This window comes from Ceratotherium simum, chromosome 24, assembly GCF_057802395.1.
Source record: "Ceratotherium simum simum isolate JZ-2026a chromosome 24, ASM5780239v1, whole genome shotgun sequence".
NCBI lineage: Eukaryota > Metazoa > Chordata > Mammalia > Perissodactyla > Rhinocerotidae > Ceratotherium > Ceratotherium simum.
Window position 1 is genome coordinate 4,652,030 of NC_141923.1, and position 17,455 is coordinate 4,669,484.

The following is a 17,455-nucleotide window of genomic DNA, read 5'->3' on the forward strand; positions in this document are numbered from 1 at the left end:
GCCCTGACCCTCGCAGTAACTTGATGACGATCAGAACCAGCTTGCCCAACAACACCAGGGCTAAATTTAGTGTCATGATGAGCAATAAAATTCACATGTTCTTTATTTAGTCCATATAATACACCATTTTTAGAGTTTTTTAAAATTAGATAAAAGAGCATATTAAATGGCAAGTGTATGAAGTTTCTCTTCATAATGTCAAAACAAAAAAGTTTTGAATTACAAAATGTTAAAAAATATGTAGGTACTTAACATTTCACTAAAGCATAAAGTTACAGATATTTTCTAAAGAAAAATAATTGTGCCACTTACCTATTTTTGCTGTTTCTATGAACTTTTTTATTCTGTACATAGGACATTTTGTACAAAATATGAAGTCTACATTTTTATTACTTATTACCATAAAACAAAGATACAATGTATGTACAATATTAAAAGGAAGCCATACTAAAGCCACACTAAAAAGACACTCAGAATAGTGACATTTCTGATGTACGGATACATTTTGGAAAGAGTGAAGATGCCAAACGCAGAACTTTATGAAGAAAAACAGTCACCAGTTTATTTTCAGTGTAGTACTTCTGAAATCAGTTTGGTACAGAATAAACAGTGCATCTATATAATAATATATAAGTTGAACAATTAGCACAGGGAATCTGAGTACTAACTAGGAAAACTTTAATAGGCCAAAATATTAAATAATACTCTTGTCAAAGAAAATTAGTTTCTCTCAAAACTTTTTTTTGTCCCTTTTTGGTGAATGTTTGTCTTCAATAAAGAGCAGAAATAAAACCTAGACAAAAAGATGTTCTTGTACGTTGAGCTGTACACAATCACCCAAACATTGATATTTTGCTTTTTCTCTAGGGCAAAAGAGAGTCTTCCCAGACGCCTCTGTCACAAACATACCGAACGTCCAAAATCAAGGATATTTGAGAATCTATCAGCTAAAGACGGAAGTTCAAACAATGGTATATCAAAATACATAAGACGCTGCTTTATACAATAAAAAGCACCCTTTTTCCCTCAAAAGAAGAAGGCATCTAAACTTTTTTAAATTATAAATTTCATAATGGTAAAATGGATAGATACTCGTCAAGTTTCTCAGGAAATGTTTCTTCTCACAAAGTGGGCTTTTCCACTTTCAGCTGGGGCAATCCTTGAATTCAGTACTTGCTCTTAACACAAGAAGTCCCCTCCCCACAAAAGATTTTCCTCTGACACAGGAAATAAACATTGTCAGTGGGTTTAAGTGAAAGCAATGGGGACAGGCCCCCACAGCCACACAGGGAACGAGGTCTGCTGCTCTTCACGTTTTCATGGACACCCAAGACCTCAATTAAAAAACAGATCCTAAAAGAAGCCACATTTTATCTTTTATGCATTGAGACATTTAACATTAAGTTATATAATCTTATGCCAGAGACAAAAGAAACTAGAACCACTTGTTTAGAATAGCAGTACACGTCTCAATAGCTTTCAAGCAGGATAAATAAGTCAAAATACTGGCCACCCTGAGAGAAATAAAGAATAGACAAAGCACTAAGTTTAAAGGTTTTTTTCTCCTCGTGCTATTCCATCGAAAACAAAAAGTTCACCACATGCAAGGAGTCTGTGAGATATATAGCAGCATTTGAAGACCGATGAAACTCAGACACTGCATTTCCCTCAGGAGGTGTTTACATGTGCGGTTTACCACCAGAAAGATCCATGTGGAGCCTCCTCACTGCTGCTCCCTCTGAGCCCTGAGCACCACGTGACAGCAAGCAGAGCGCGTCACGGCTGTGCCCAGCACATACAGTGTTATTTCTGTCACGTTCTGCCCAAAGGCAGCTGCAGCCTGCATTAGCCAAGAACTGACCTAATCAAAATGACCTCATTCTCACTTTCTACAAAAGGTGGACTTCTTAGAGATTACAATTTTATTAATTCAAGAGCCTTGTTAAAGGGCAACAATGAGTAGAGAAAAAACATTCTGCAAACAAAAAACTGAACGCATCATTTTAAAATTCCAATTCCACTCAAGATAGACAGAGAAACCTCTTTTTAAAATAAATTTCTCCTGTGAGCTTATTCCTGGAGTCCTGGCGCTGGACCACAGACTTGGAAATATGGCTTTAGGAACACAAGAGAAGTGGGACGTGGGGCACATGTCGCTCCTCAAAGTAAAGGAACACCTCGGGAGAGCCAGCGGCTGAGGACTCCACGTCACTTTTCCCAGTCAGCTGTGTTAGAACAAGAAAGCAAAGAACCATTTCAGTGAGACTAAAAAAAACCCCCAAAAAACCCAAAAACTGCTGGCGTAACAATCACATGGAAACAATTTCGAAGGCTGTAAAGTCTTAAAAAATATGTAATACTTTTTCAAAGTGTTCCTTTGATTTGAAAAACATTGATAGTATCATAGAACCACCTATTCTGAATGATCACGAATTCCATTTGGGTAGAACGTGAAGAGGATGACCAGGGTGCTTTCCTTAGCTCTGATTCTGGGCAAGAGTCTTATCTGGGGCTGTGCCGGGGTCACAACGACGTGGTGGGGACACCGTCAGCGGCCCCGGCTCTGCACACGGATCTGAGAAGTCACCATTGTTTGAACTCCTACTCTCGAGCTGAGGCGGCAGTACGTTATTGCCTACAGAACGGGGTCGAAGAAAGCTCTGACTTTGAGTGTAACTGATTTGTATGGCACAAAAAGTATGTATTTTCTACAGAATCCAGAAAAGAAGTGGCATCCCCAGCCTGCCGCGGTCCTCAGGGGCTAGCGCCCGTCCTGGGAGACCAGCTCATCGGCTCGGCAGTGAGCCTCCAAGGCGCTCTTGGTGTGGAGGTCCTGAGGCAGCTCAGACTTGCGACGCACGAGGGGCCGGTCCTTCTTCAGATCTTTCTGGGCCTGGAATTAAAAATGCAGTGGCGTTGGCTACAAACTAAGCTATCTGAAGAGTGAGCTCACTTCTGCATTGTAAGTCAAAGCACAGTTGAGAGTCAGATGTGCAGCACACACGTTCTAAGGCTTCCCCAAGAATTCTAAGGCACAAAGAGGCATGATATTTCTTTTCATGGTAATTAACCAAAAATGACTTGTCTACTAAAAATATCTAATGACTCATGTGAAGGACTGTGTGCATAATATTGGCATTTTGGTCTTCTAAAATGTGTAGTTTTGTACCGAGTATTCAGTACATCTATTTTGCAAATTCACCAGTTTTAGTAAATCCCATAAATAGTAAAACCCTCCTATTTCATAAAATGTTACCAAAGCCATCTTATGGCTATGCTCATTAGAGAAGCAGTTCAGAAAGTCGAAATTTCCTTTGGAGGTAAATAAAAAGAATGAGTGACAAATATATTTAAACTGGATTTTAAGTCAATAAAAGGTCTAAAACTTCTATCAAATTTGAAAAAAGATAAAGTAGGAGGTATTAAATGGGTCATGTAGGGGAAAAATCCCCTTTAGGACTTAGAAAAATGGTACTTAATTATTTACATAAAATTTCCTAATATTAAGGGTAAGAAATAAAAGACTCCCTTCTTCATCCCATTTTCTTCCTAAAGTTTAGGAAATTTTGGTTTTACTTAAAATAAAAAATCCCAATTAAATGAATCTCTTTTTTGCACGGAGATTTAGAGAATTGTGTTTGCCAAGAAAGGGGGCCTCATATGGGGAGTTTACACACCAAAAGCGTCCATTTCCATGAATAATAGTTAAATAAATTATTCCATTTTGAAGTAGGGCATTGCATTAATACCAGTATTTTTGAAACAAAACGACGAGCCCTGTAAATCATCTGAACACACTGTCTATATCAGAAGACTTCTGATTTAGAAACTTGAACCAGAACCAAGTCTTCCTTTCTGTTCAGTGTCTCCATCAAAAAGAAGATGGCATTTAAAGAGAATAAGTGACTTCTGTGGTGGTGAATGAACATCTACCAGAAAAGATGTGTTTTAAGTCAATCATTTAACAAAAAGAACATAACGGTGACAAGTTCTCACAGTTCCCAGTTATCTAACTTCAGTATAGTACGTAAAGTACACTTTTCTTGCTTTAATGAAAAGTTCAAGAATCTGTAGAATTCATACATGAAAAGTTCACATTTTTGCAGAGCTAAATATTTCTTAGGGTTCTTTGCAAATTTGTCTATAAAAACAGCAAAAATATCAAGGTTTAGAAAATATTGTGTGACATCACTTAGGATTATATCTAGAAATGTTATTTGAATATTAATATTCATTCATGGTAAAGGCAGGAATTTTGATTTCCCCCCTGGAAACACGTGTATGATGGCTGCAGGAGAATCACCCTCATGGGGAGGCTGTGAGGCCACAAGTCCCCGGGACCGTCAGTCACAGTCCCGCAGGAGGGCTTTTGATTGTGGAGTGTGTTTGCCTTCAACCCACAAGAATTTCAGAGGGAAACTCTACCCTGAATTTTATGTCAATTCCATGCTGAGCTGTAAAATAAAGCAAAGCGAAGCAAAACAGAACCAAGACTTTTATATACTTGAAATATTTAATCCCTGCTGAAACAGGCATTCCAAAAAGAAACGTTTTAATAGAAAAAGGCAACAGTAAAAACCTTGGAGCTGGAACCAATAAATGCAAATTGGGAAGACAAACATGGCCCCAGAGCTTCTGACAGGACAGAAGGTGTGATGGACTCATCTAGGCCTTTCTGTGTAGGCATTTTAAACTGGGGGGTAAAGCAGAGAATAATCTCACAAACTACAAGGGAGAAAAATCAGAAAAACAGGAGGCAGGAAAGGATGAGACATCATGCAGATGGTCACCCTAAATGAGTAACACTTAGTGGAGGGGACGTGCCAGTGAATATGCCGGCCACGGGCGGAATGGACGAGACAGATGGAATGCGGGGACCTGAGACTCTCTGCTGAGGGGACGCAAGCCAGAGAGAAACGGCCTCTGTTTTGCAGCACGACGGCAGATCTAAAAGGCTAAATTTATGCAATAGGTGGTAAATGAACACCAGGGGTTGCTCATACAAAATTGTGCATGTTTTTACTACTTAATTCAGGACAGAACTAATCAAATTTTCTTAAGGGACCAGATTTCTTTGTCTTCACCATCACAAGCTGGGATGACAGGGAAAAATGGGAAAATACTTCATGTACACACACCACACACTCACTTGTCGATTCTTTTCCTAAATATAAAAGCCTTAAATATACTCTACATATTGAGTAATGAATACCTTCACTTCCCACCTTTCGTCTTTCTATACCTTCCTTATTTGCAAGGTTGACACTGCTTTTCTCCCGACCGACTGTTAAAAATGAGAATTGTAAACATTTTAAACGTCTCTGATATAAATGTCATTCACATGAAATATACTAGTTTTCTTTGGATGTTCTATATGGGGTTATACAAGTTTCTCAAAAGAAATCCAAATTATGGTTCTGACAGGTAAATATAGAGTTGACTTTCTCCAGAAAATTCCAACCGTGTTCCACTAGCATTAGTGTCTTCCCTCCCCTCTGCTTCTGCAATACTACCATTTACCTCTCACATGCGTCCTGTCCTGAGCCAACATTCAAATTATTTTAAAGAAATGTGGAATTATTTTGGAAAAATAAAATTAGCTGAAAATAAAATTAAAAGGGCATTGAAAATATTCAAAGTTTAATTTTTAGCTATAACTTTTTATGTCATTTTGGTCCCCAAACCATGCACATAAATTTTTCCTGCATCTCGGTATCTTCTCTTTGTATTAACAACAGTGTTTTTGAGAATTTCAGGAATGTGACTCCAAACATGTTCAAATTAAGAGTCTATCATATTAAATATTATACCTAAGAGACTGCATTATAAATATCTTCATCGAGACAGGTTGAGATTTGAGGGGGAGAAATTCAATTGATCCACTGAAGTCTACAATAAGTCTTGAAATTGGGTAGTGTTAGTCTTCTAATTTTATTTTATTTTTGGAGTTGTTTTGGCTATTCTAGGTCCTTTGTATTTCCATATGAATTTTAGAAATCAGCTTGTCATTAAAAAAATAAAAGCCTGCTGGGATTCTGATCGAGACTGGGTTAATCTGGGGAGAACTGATATCTTAACGGCACTGAGTCTTCTGACCCAGGAATGTGACTGGAGAAATCTAAAGGCAAGAGTGGGGGAATAATTTTTGTAAGAATGTCAATTACACAGAACACTCAGTTATATAACCTAATTTCAAGAGTCATGAAAACAAACTTGCAAGCAAACACGCTGAAAGCTTTCCAGGAAATGTCCTGTCTACAAATCTGTTATTTAGAATAAACCAGTAGGTGACTGGAGATTGACTCCTTCCCATTACATGTGTAGGTAGTCCTCCTGGGAAGGAGACACGCCCTTTTCCATGGGCCAGTGGAGAGATGAACCAATTGGGAGGTTTTCTTGGCACTGGCTACCACATATACACAAGAGCCGACTTTCAAAGCCAGTTTTACTCAAGATGAGAATGCTATTTTGGTGTTTGCATTCTTGATCAAGTTTTTGATCTCCTACAGAATGGCCCTAAATCATAAATACGTCCATAAACTACATAATTATGTAATATGTTCATCACATTTTGGGCAGAGTTTATTCTTTTCCTAGCTTTAATTATCAAGTCAAAGGATGTACCAAAAAGAAAAATCCTCTAACCCTAAAATATTTAATGTATAAGAATTGGCTTGTAAAGCACCAATTTCCTTTTCGACTTTGTATGGCCTAAGAGCCTTAAAAACTAACATGTGGTTACAAATTCCCAGGCAGGTTCACTGGGAGGAAGGCCACTGAGTCTGGTCTCCTCTGACTGTCCGCAGGTGACGAGGCTCGCTCTCATGTCTTTAGCACACTTGAAGCCGTAGAATCAAAATGGTCATCAAAAGGTGACCTCAAATTCCTTTCCAAGTCAAAAAAAAATTAAAAAGTAGATTTTTAGAGACAAACATAAGGATTTGCATTTTTTTATTAAATTTATTCATTGCTAAGAATATTAATTGTGAGGAAATTATGGAATCCAACTGGATTAAGTAAAAAATGAGTTAGTGATGTTTGCTAGGAGTATACTGAGTTTTCCCATTGTATTTTCAAGTTTTGATGAGCTGATAGAAGCATGCATTCTCCTGCTTTTTGTCTTAACCTACAGCTAGGAACTAGCTGGGCAAGAGGAGGCAGGAACGTGGTCAGCACAGGTGCTTTCCCTCAGCAGTGCTATGAACAATGAGTCTAGACCAGTGCTGTCCAATCAAAAAACGCCCGCCACGAATGTAATCCCAAATTTTCTAGTAGCCACATTAAAAAAGCAAAAAGCAACAGGTGAAATTTTTAATATTTTTTACTTAACCCAGTATACCCAAAATATTATTTCAACATATAATCAATAATAAAAAATTACCAATGAGACGTTTTGATGTTCTTTTCTTCCTATTAAGCCTGGGAAGTCCTGTGTTTTAGAGTGACAGCACAGCTCAGTGCCGACGGCCACATGTCAAGTGCTCAGCAGCCACGTGTGACTTGTGGCTGCCGTGCTGGACAGAGCCGTCTAGACGGTCTAGATCCTGTGCTCTTGGTAATGCCTGATCCTGTCTGATCAGGTGGGGAATATAATTTACTTGAATTAAAAGCAAATAGATTAAAAAAAAAAAAAACCTTCTCTTTGAGCTCCGAATGACAGTAGCATTTATAAACTGTCTGCACCCAGTAAACAGCATAATTTCAGCTACTCTAACTTCTTACATTTTAGAATTTTAGTGCTGGATGTCCTCAGGAAGTCTTACACTGGCCGAAGGGGAGTAAAGTTTCAAAGTCAGAGAGGCCAATGTCCCCAAATCCAGTTAGTTTGCATGAATTGATAACAGGGAGGCAAGTGCAGAGAAACACAGCAATCGAAAGGCTCCTCATACACAGGCAGGACTTAGTACGTGACCCTCTTTAAAGCCTCAATTGTATAAATCCCCACTTCAGTACTAAGAGGCTGTCTTTGGATCAGTGGTGATCTAAGTTTGTATTTCCACCACAGTGGACACAAACCCACTCCAGCATGGGTGTTACGTGAGGGGGTCCTGACAGAGCCCCCTGCCCACGGGAGTCCCCCCAGAGCCCTGGCCCTATGACAGGCCCTGCAAGGCAGCCAAGTTCTGCTGTCGAGGTGAAAACAAGGGCTCCATCCTAGTGTCCTGGGCCCAGGGGGCTGGTGCTTACTGCTTTGGAGACTAAGAGGGGACGCCTCTGCACCAGAGCAGAAGTCAGAGGGATGTACAGGGGAAAGAGAGCAGTAAGACATTACTGCGAAGCTTTTGATTTTTTGATTAAGTTAACATTTAAAGGATAGTTAAGAGTTGGGATATTATTGTTGAGTGGGATATTACTGTTAAGATAAACAAATCTCACACACATACTTTACCCTTAAAAATTGTTTGTACTAATTTGATCACGAAGATGTATAGATAAAATGTTTCCTATAAGATTACCAAAATTTAGTTTTGAACTTTGGCTTACACAGAAGGCACTGATGTATAGCACAGTGCCCACTGAAATGACACATTTCTTAAGCAAATCTGTAACAAGTGCACCCAGCTGAGCCCTGCGCACTTTTACCTGGCGAGCCTCTTCGTTCACTGTCTTTCTCAGCATCTGCACATCTTCAAATAAAGGCCCATCTGTCTCCATTGCAACCGGAACGCTCACGGTGCTCGGCTGACTACACACTGTGTACTGCAATGCAAAGCGCGGAGTCACTCTCTGTTAGCGCTCAGGTCTGAACTCCTGGCCAGGGGCACAGCTTCCCACGACGCCCTCCCCCAGGGCCCTCTCCTGACGCAGCCCATTCGATGGGCACTAAACTGGTCCACACTTGCAGCCGTGGGCCCTGCAGTCTTCTGAAACCAGAACGCTGTTTAGTCTACAGTCCGGGCGGCGCCGAGGTGTGGGGAGAGCAGACCAGGCTGTGGTGATCCCTTCCAGACTCTCCCCGGCCTCTCGGGGCCTGATGGCCCGCTGGGCGACATGCCTGTATCCTTTGGCGTTGTGACTCCACATGAGCAACGCCATGGGCATGCCTGGATCTGGTCACTGGAACTGTCTGCCGCTGAGCCTGCCACCTCTAACCTCCCCCTCTGCAGCCTGCTTGCCTGCGGCTCTTCCCAGTCCTCGCACACTTCCTGGCAGCAGCGGCGGCCAGGACCACTTGCTCCTTTATCTCATTTTCTTAGAATTTTCCTCACTTACTTAAAACCCCATTATTGGTTATATCCTTTTATCCACACCCTCAGCGACTTTGCTCTCTACTCAAACTACACAGCCTGGATTCGTCCAACAGCTCACATTTTCTCTCTGCAACCTCGTGGCTGGCACTGCTGGGAAGGACTGGTATGCCAGCAAGTCCAGGATCTGCTGTGTCAGCGGGGTCCCCCTGGCCCCCCCCACATGCCTCTCATGGGCTTGGGCTCCCTCTCCCGTTCCCTATGGGGCGGCCCTGGGACTCCCTTCTCTGTGCGCAAGTCAGGCTCTGGCGTGAGCTGCAAATGTGTTTCCAGTCACTGGCCTCTCCCTTTCTGTGTCTGTGAGTGTGACACGGGGACAGGGTCACTTCAGAGGGTGTGGTGATGGTTAAATGAGCCAAGGTGCAGGAACAGTCTGACTGCTGTTAGTGTTTGGTGTCCACGTTCTCTGTGGGGGTGAGGACAGGGGGAAGGGAGAAATGTCTGTGTGTCTCTGCTGGGAGCCGGGTGCTGTTCCACATACTTCACACCTTGTGACAAACCTGTGAAGTGCGCCCCAGGATCCCATTCAATGGATGGGGGAATGGGGGGGATGGGGGAGAGGTTGAGAACCGCCTGAGGCCCCAGGGCCAGGAAGGGGAGCTGGGACTAACCCTGCAGTCTCGCCTCACATCTCCACTCTGCCAACCGACCCATCCACCTCCACTTGCGTCCTCCCTTCTGCCTCAGTGGGCTCTCCTGCGGCAGCGAACCCCTCTGCTGGGTTGGGGACCCTGCCCTCCCGCCTCACTCACCACCGCCCTCCCAGCCAGGCGAGCTTCCGGAAAGAGCGGCTCAACTCTCAGCGCCCCCTTCTCCTCCCCACCCCTCAGCGCATCACCACCTGCGCTCGGCTCTCACTTCTCCCGTGGAACCTCTTGGTTGCTAACCGTTTTTTGGTTTTTATTCTCCTGGACTGCTCCATAGCATGACGGATTGAACACGATCACCCCTGAAACTGCACCCTCCCTGGCCTCTGCAACACCGCCCTCTCCTGGTTCCTCTTCCCTCTGCCCATCCCTCGGACAACAGTCTCTGTCCTCCCTCACACCTCCTGTGGGATCCCACCAGCCTGTGCCCTCGACGGCTCCTTGTTCACCACGGCTTCCACGCCTCCTCGCCCGGCCTCTGTCTTCAGCTCTGGGCCGTCCACACCCCTCAGACACCATCCTCGCAAACCGGCTGCTCACTCGCCAGAGCCGCATCCTTGGCTCCATTTCCTCCTTTCAACACCAACAGGCACCCAGGTCCCCTTAGTGCCCGCTGCCTGCCGATCCCACCACCCCAACCCACCGCCACCATCCACACATTTCCATAAGAGCTAGGCCCCTTCCAGTACACCGGCCATGTTGCTGCCAGAGAGCGCTTGTGAAACCTAAGTCTGACTAGGCCCTCCGCTCTTTATGACACTTTGACACCTGCACACATTTTTGGGGATAAAATCCACACTTCTGCTCCCTCTCCAGCTCTGTCCCTGATGCAGACCACAGCCAGCCCTTCCTCCAGAGCTGATATTCCACCTGCGCCCCACTCTTCTCTCTCCACCTTGAGCCCCTCCCCTGAAGTCAGACTGGTGAAGGCCCCCTCAGTAGAGACTCTAAGAGGTAGCCCCGCCTCCACGGGCCCAGCCCTCTTGCTAGGCTGAGGTCCACGGTGCCCTCTCTACTGTGGCTACCCCAGATCCACAGTGTGTCTCTCTTTAAAGGCATGAGCCAGGCCTCTCGCCAGCATCTCTCGCATCTCACTCAAGTGTGTGTCACCATCTGACCATCTGAACTGAATTCTTTGCTTCCATATGGCTCCCTTCACGGATTGGAAGCTCCTTGAAGCTGGGGGCTGTGTCTTGTTCTCATCTTTGTATCCCAGGAAAGTTCCATGATTCGGGACACACAGCTGGCATCCATCTGCGGAGTGAAGCATCTGCCTGCTGGGAGCAGGGAGATGGGGAGATGGCACAGCGCCTCGTCCTCCAGGGGCTCATGGGCCGGGAGGGACAGATGGAAGCACAGATAACTGCGACACGCATGGGGTGCTGCAGGGTTGTTACTTAACCAACACTTCAGCTTCTGGCTCCTCCGAGAGGAAAACAGAGTGCTTTCCACAAAGCCGCAACGGCTCGTGCTTAGAGCAGTGTGGGGCTCTGACTCCTCGCTGGGGCTCAGGGCAGAGAAGAGAGTGAATGAAGATGCTACACCATGTTCACGGCAAAACCACCGCCACGTAGCAGGCACTGGCAGGAGAGGATTCTTACGGGGGATAAAAACCTCTGTCGAGGCTGGAGTTCATACTAGGCGGAAGGAAGGAACGTTTTCCCCACAGAAGCTCATCTCTCAAAGGCAAAGCACCCAGCCAGACCCCGGGCCCTGGGCAGCCCCCGGCACTGGCTGGGTCATAGCAGAGGGTCGGAAACACCGAGCCAGAGCCACACCTAACACGCACTGGGGTGCTTGTCTTCATTTCACACGATGCCCAAGAACGCCAGGGAGGAGTAAGGAGTAAAATGTTATAGGGCCTCTTTTGGTGGATTAGGAAAAACACATTTATGTTAGCAATCTTCAATATTTCATGATTTAAAAAAATTAAATCACATATGACATGAAACAAAATCCCAATGAAGCTGCCACAGCTGCTAAATCAAACACAACTGACAATTCTGAAGGCATCAGCCTTCCCAAACCCTAGCAGGCCTCACCGGGGACGTGCGGTCAGGTCCTTGAGTGGATGGAGTGCCTAGTTTGTGAAAAGCAAGGGTAAGCATCAGGAACACTTCTAGGTGCACGTCAGTGAACAGACAGTGAATTATCGGTAATTCACCTTAAAAAAGGAAGCTATTGAATCAGTTCTCAAAAAGGCAGATTTGAGATGGAGAACTGAGCTTCAAAAACCCAACTATTTTCCTCAGAGAAATAAATAAACCGTCTTATTCCCGAGACTGTTTACTTTTTGCTGCTGTTGTAAATGGCAAGCAGCGATTAGAACTTGGAAGGTTTGCTCTCGAGAGAATAAAAAGCAAGCACTGAGGTCCTACTCTCCAGCCTGAGACACGAGCCCATGGAGTGTCTTCCATCTCAGAGACACCACGCCACGGACCGAGCACGCAGACAGGACTGGCCAGGGCTGACTCACAGATGGTTTCCACACAGAGATGAGGAGCCAGCACAGCGCTCAGATCCAAGGCGTGAGAGGTTTTGCCAGCACAACTCAGGCAAGCACAGGCAAACCCACCCCGTTCACACTGTTACCGAGACACAGAGAGAGCAGCCACAGGAGTAAAAACACAGTGTAAGAAAACTCAGGAAAAGCTCAGAGAAAGGGAAATGAGAACACCACATATTTCAGAACAGCACGGCAGGGTAACCAGGCCACTGTGTTAACACAATCAGCCAGCTCGTCTCCATTTGTAATGCAAAAGCTTTATGCAATTTTTCATGAGGTTACTTCTATATTCTAGGTAAAATAAATAAAATCTGACCCCCTGAGTTGTACATATTTTCTATGTTTTTCAAGGGTGTTGATGTCGGGTGTGTGTGACAGATCCTTGACAATCCTAACTGGGACCACTGTCTGACTGCCCTTTGCGTGGGGCTGGCAGAGCAGAGCAGGGCCCACCACCTAAACCTGCCCCAGACTGAGGGTGTTACTGTGCTCTCCAATGAACGCCAGTATCTTAACCTTACTTTCAAAATAAATTCTATTCTTTAAAGTAGATACCCATAGATTATCCCCCTAAAGGAAGCACTACAGTGTTTCACAGTAATCTTAAAATAGCATTTCTATGTAAGAACATGGATAAATATTGTTAGAAAAACTCTGGTTACTTGTTTTAGGTGGAATCGAGGACATACACTTAAGAATATCATTCAATTTTCCTACAGTTTAAGTCTCTTGATTGTAGTTTTATCACAAGGGAATACAAATCAATATGCTATTATGTAGGTAAAATGTACACTTCTAACTTTGTATTCATGTATCACTTTTTATTAAATGTCAGAGAGATTAAAAAACCTACGTATGAACTTAGATAATTATCTATGCACACCTCTCACCAAAGGAAAAAGATTGCTTATAATCTAGTTCACCTTACTGAAACTTTCAGGATTTTAGGGGTAGCTGAGCAGTTCTCCTCATGAAGTAAAATCTTTTCTGGGGAGCTGGGGAAAGCCTGAGAACTCAGTGTGGCAAAGACACACACACAATTTTCGGTCAGTGGCACTGCAGCTCAGACAGGCACACACACAGTCAGAAGGTCTGCAAGGACAGTGTTCCAATCATTTGGACCAGCGGACAGAACACCAAAAGACCACCACTCAAAACCCCAGACCCCGGCCGCCCTGGGAGTCAACCCAAGGTTAGCGCTACGGAGGACACTGCTTCAACTGCGGGCAGCTCCGGAAGACACACCATCGGTGCCCACCTGCCAGGCACACTGGCGCCTCCTGGCTAGGGCAGGAGAAAGGGTTAGTTGCTAATGTGGCAGAAGTCAGTCAATTTTTAACGATTAAGGCTGAGCCTACAGAAACCTAACTTTAGAAAAGAGGACATCAACTCCACACTTAATCTATTTCACATCTAACTTCTTTTCTTTTAGAATTAATTTGATATTGGAACGAAAGGGAAATATCATTTGAGCTAACAGCATCTATGACATTTAAGAGAAAAAGCAAATTACAATCTTGGCCCAAAACAGGTTGTATCCTGGCGTTTTTTTTTACCACAGTATATTCACATAAGATTCACATCTTATTTAAAAAGCAGAGGAAAAAAATGTCAATTCTGTGGTAAAAACTTTGTGGGGCAAAATAAGTACTTCTACAAAAGTTGAAAAGTATTTTTATTGCAGACATTTTCATACACAATGTTAGTGAAATCGATTTCCCTCCCCCCCCACGATGAAGCCACATTCCTATCTTACAAAAACATTCAAGTAAAACCCTAGATGTTTTCATGTTACTCTCTTTTTTAGTACCTGGGGGTTTGCTTTGGCTAGATTTTCTATTTTAACCCATGCTTCTTCTCGTTCCTTCATTTTTAGCTTCTCTCTGAAAAACAGTAAAATGTCGTTGGTATTAGAGAGACGAATCAAATTCAAGAAAACATTAAGGGGACACTGACGTGGCTGCAACACGACTGCCTATTTTTCCTCTGTCACTTTCTGGTCTTATTCCACATCCTTCACAGTGGGGCTCACAACAAACGTAACATGAAAAACGAAATGAAAAAAACAACCAAGATGTGGAGGAAAAGATTAAAAAAAATAAATATGCTACACTTTTAACATGTCTAAGAATTTAAGTTCTTAAAAACACTTAAACAAGTACATTTTATGTCTCTATCATTACCCTGCTTGGTTGCTTCTGCACAAGACCTATATTATTCTGATGAGAAGCTTACAAATCCACGAAAAGTCAGACTATACCACAGCTTAAAGGAACTGTGGTGAAAAGAGCCAGTGCCCCAACACTGACATTAAAAAGGAACAGTTTTGAGAGCCTGAGGAGATCTGGGTTCTTGTGGGATTCCACGGCTAATGAATCACATGACTATCAGTAACTCACTTAACCTGGACCCAACTTTTTTTTTCAAATCCAAAAAGTGTGCTACATGCTCTTTACGGTCCCTGTCATGATATTCTATGAAAGAGAACTGGCCATCAGAAAAGCCTTGACATTCACATATCTCATATCTGAGCAGTAGGGTCAGCTGAGGTAAGAATGGACCAGGTGGCTCGAAGGTTCAGTTTAAAGAAACCATTGGCATGTCTCCCTATGCCTCTTCCCTGCCTTATTTCTCATCGTCCCTCACACACTATACCTCACTCATTTGTATGTCACTGTCTCTCTCTTTCCCCACTACCCAGAATACAAACCCCATAAGGGCAAGGATTCAAGAGTTTGTTTTATTCACTGCTGTGTTTCCAGAACCTAAAACAGGTCTAGCATATGTGGACACTTACATTTTTCTAAAGAATAACAGTTGGTTTTATATATATATACTGTAATCTGAATTATATTCGCCCAAAGTTTATCTACCTTAGCCAGCTTCAAGTGACAAGCAAAGAATAAAATCTGGCCACAGTCCATACTTGGCTCTGAAGATGTGATTTTGATAACTAATTAGTCAGGTTATTATTAGCACAGCCTAGGGACAGAGGGCCTTGTCACTTAGCCTGTCCCTGTACAGATGTGTGCTCTGAAGTCCTCAAAGCATGGGGGCAGGGCCCTGATTTTGAGAAGGAGGCAGGTGCTAGATTCCAGAGAATGCCCGCCTTTATGGAGATCATCAAATCACAACATAAAGCTGTGTTGAGATGAAGATTCTGGCTCTCTCATATAAACCTTACAGGATATAATTCAAATTCCTGCCTTATAAACATGAAAAATTACTATACATTACAGCCTTTAAGTGTCCCCTGAGAAAAGCAAAAATTCTGAAAGTTAAATTCTTGGCTATATGCACTTTTTGCAAAGATGATTAAACTAAAAGCGTAACAGTGAATAGCTAACTGTGAACATGTGTTCTTTGAGAATAAGTTATCATAACACAGTTTTATTTGCTTTCCAAGGATGAAGCGATTGATTTTGCTTTCAAGTGAAGACTAACTTTCAGGACAAACCAATGGGAGAGGTTTATTTGCGATCAAGAAAAAAATCCTTGGAATAACTTTTAAAGGAGCAACTTACTTCAGCTTCTCTGCTTTAAACTGTTGGGTGCAGTCATCAAATAGCTTTTGGTTCATCTCCATGAAGAGTTTCAGCGCATTGTATATCAAGCCATGTATTGTCCTATAATAAAATGTCATGTTCAAACTCAGAATACTTCATCTTTTTTATCCATCTCCCTCCCCTTGTCGGCCACAGTCTATTTCCTTTCCAAACTTATCAGCTATTTCAACAGTCCCACATTTCACAAGTCTCTTAAGCTTTAAAATTAAAAGCCCTGTTTCTTTTGATTCATTCGTTTCGTTTTCTTAGAGCAGCCACACAGTCTGTGGATTCCTCCTTCACAATCACTCTCAATGAAGGACCCAGACCCTTCAGCTCACTATCCTGGCTAACAGTAGCCAAAAGCCACCTTACTTGGAAACTGAATAAAAAATGTTGAAGGGGCTGGCCCTGCGGTGTAGTGGTTAGGTGCGCGCGCTCCGCTGCTGGCGGCCTGGGTTTGGGTCCCAGGCGCACACCGACGCACCACTTGTCAGGCCATGCTGTGGCAGCGTCCCACATAAAGGACGATGGGCACGGATGTTAGCTCAGGGCCAGTCTTCCTCAGCAAAAAGAGGAGGATTGGCAGATGTTAGCTCAGGGCTGATCTTCCTCACATACACACACACACACACACAAAAGTTGAAACTTGAACAAACAATTAAGACAAATTTCATTATAGGGAGGAAAATAATGGAAACATTTTATTTCCTATAAACATCAGTTTCCTTTTGATCTTATTCACTGAGGACAGAAAACGTAATTTTAATAATGCCAAGGCAGAGCTTTGGAAGGTAGAAAATAAAATTATCAGAGAACAGTTTAACCAAACTTAGCTCCCAGGCTCTGACAAACATGAGGGGGAGGAGGCCCAGCTGCTGCATCCCAGCGGAGCCTTGAGATGACTCTAGACCAGTTGCCACCTGAACGCAGCCACGCAAGAGATCTCCGGTGAGAGTGGCACAGAAACTGCCCAGTAGAGCCTGGCCAACCCACAGAACTGTGAGCAACAACAAAACACTTAACTCTCAAATCATAGCTAGTTTTTAAATTCACTATATATTAAAAACCAAATCATATGTAAAAAACACTTAGAAGGATATTTCTGCCCTTTGCAGTGGGCAGGAACTTGAAGTCAGTCAGAAATCACTGCTGACTTGCACATGACACTAAATTACACACAGGCACGATGGGTGAACTCTGGGGCCTTTGTTATCACCTGCTGAGCTCAATAAAAAAATGAATGTTACAAGGAAAAGGGTGTAGAACGTCGACATACTAACAATGGCGACTAGACCATTGCTACAAGGACACGGCGGCTGCTTTTTCTTCTACTGCCGTCAGCACCACTGCCAGTCCCACAGCCGCAGGACCGACGGCAAACGTTCCCTGAAGGTCTGTCAGGTGCCAGGGACTTTATGTATATAACTTTATCCTAATTAATTTTCACAGCAAGGTGAAGGTTGCTGCAAAGTGCTTTACGTATACAAACATTAATGTTCTTGATCA

At 43.3% G+C, this 17,455-nt stretch overlaps 1 protein-coding gene across 8 annotated transcripts in view; it reads right to left on the bottom strand.

The window, feature by feature from the left end:
- Positions 1 to 372: 372 nt before the first annotated feature.
- PPP2R5C (protein phosphatase 2 regulatory subunit B'gamma) overlaps positions 373 to 17,455 on the bottom strand; it is a 146,340-nt gene continuing 129,257 nt past the window's right edge. For 2 of the 8 annotated variants that reach the window (XM_087447931.1, XM_004434262.3), the window contains 4 exons: positions 15,926 to 16,027; positions 14,212 to 14,284; positions 8,584 to 8,700; positions 373 to 2,893 (listed from right to left, as the gene is read on the bottom strand). In XM_087447931.1, coding sequence (XP_087304057.1) covers positions 2,762 to 2,893; positions 8,584 to 8,700; positions 14,212 to 14,284; positions 15,926 to 16,027 — 424 coding nt within the window. In that variant the 3' untranslated portion in view covers positions 373 to 2,761. Of the gene's footprint in view, positions 2,894 to 5,221; positions 5,285 to 8,583; positions 8,701 to 14,059; positions 14,285 to 15,925; positions 16,028 to 17,455 lie in introns of those variants that run through there. The other 6 variants (XM_087447927.1, XM_004434263.3, XM_087447924.1 and 3 more) reach the window with 5 other exon arrangements.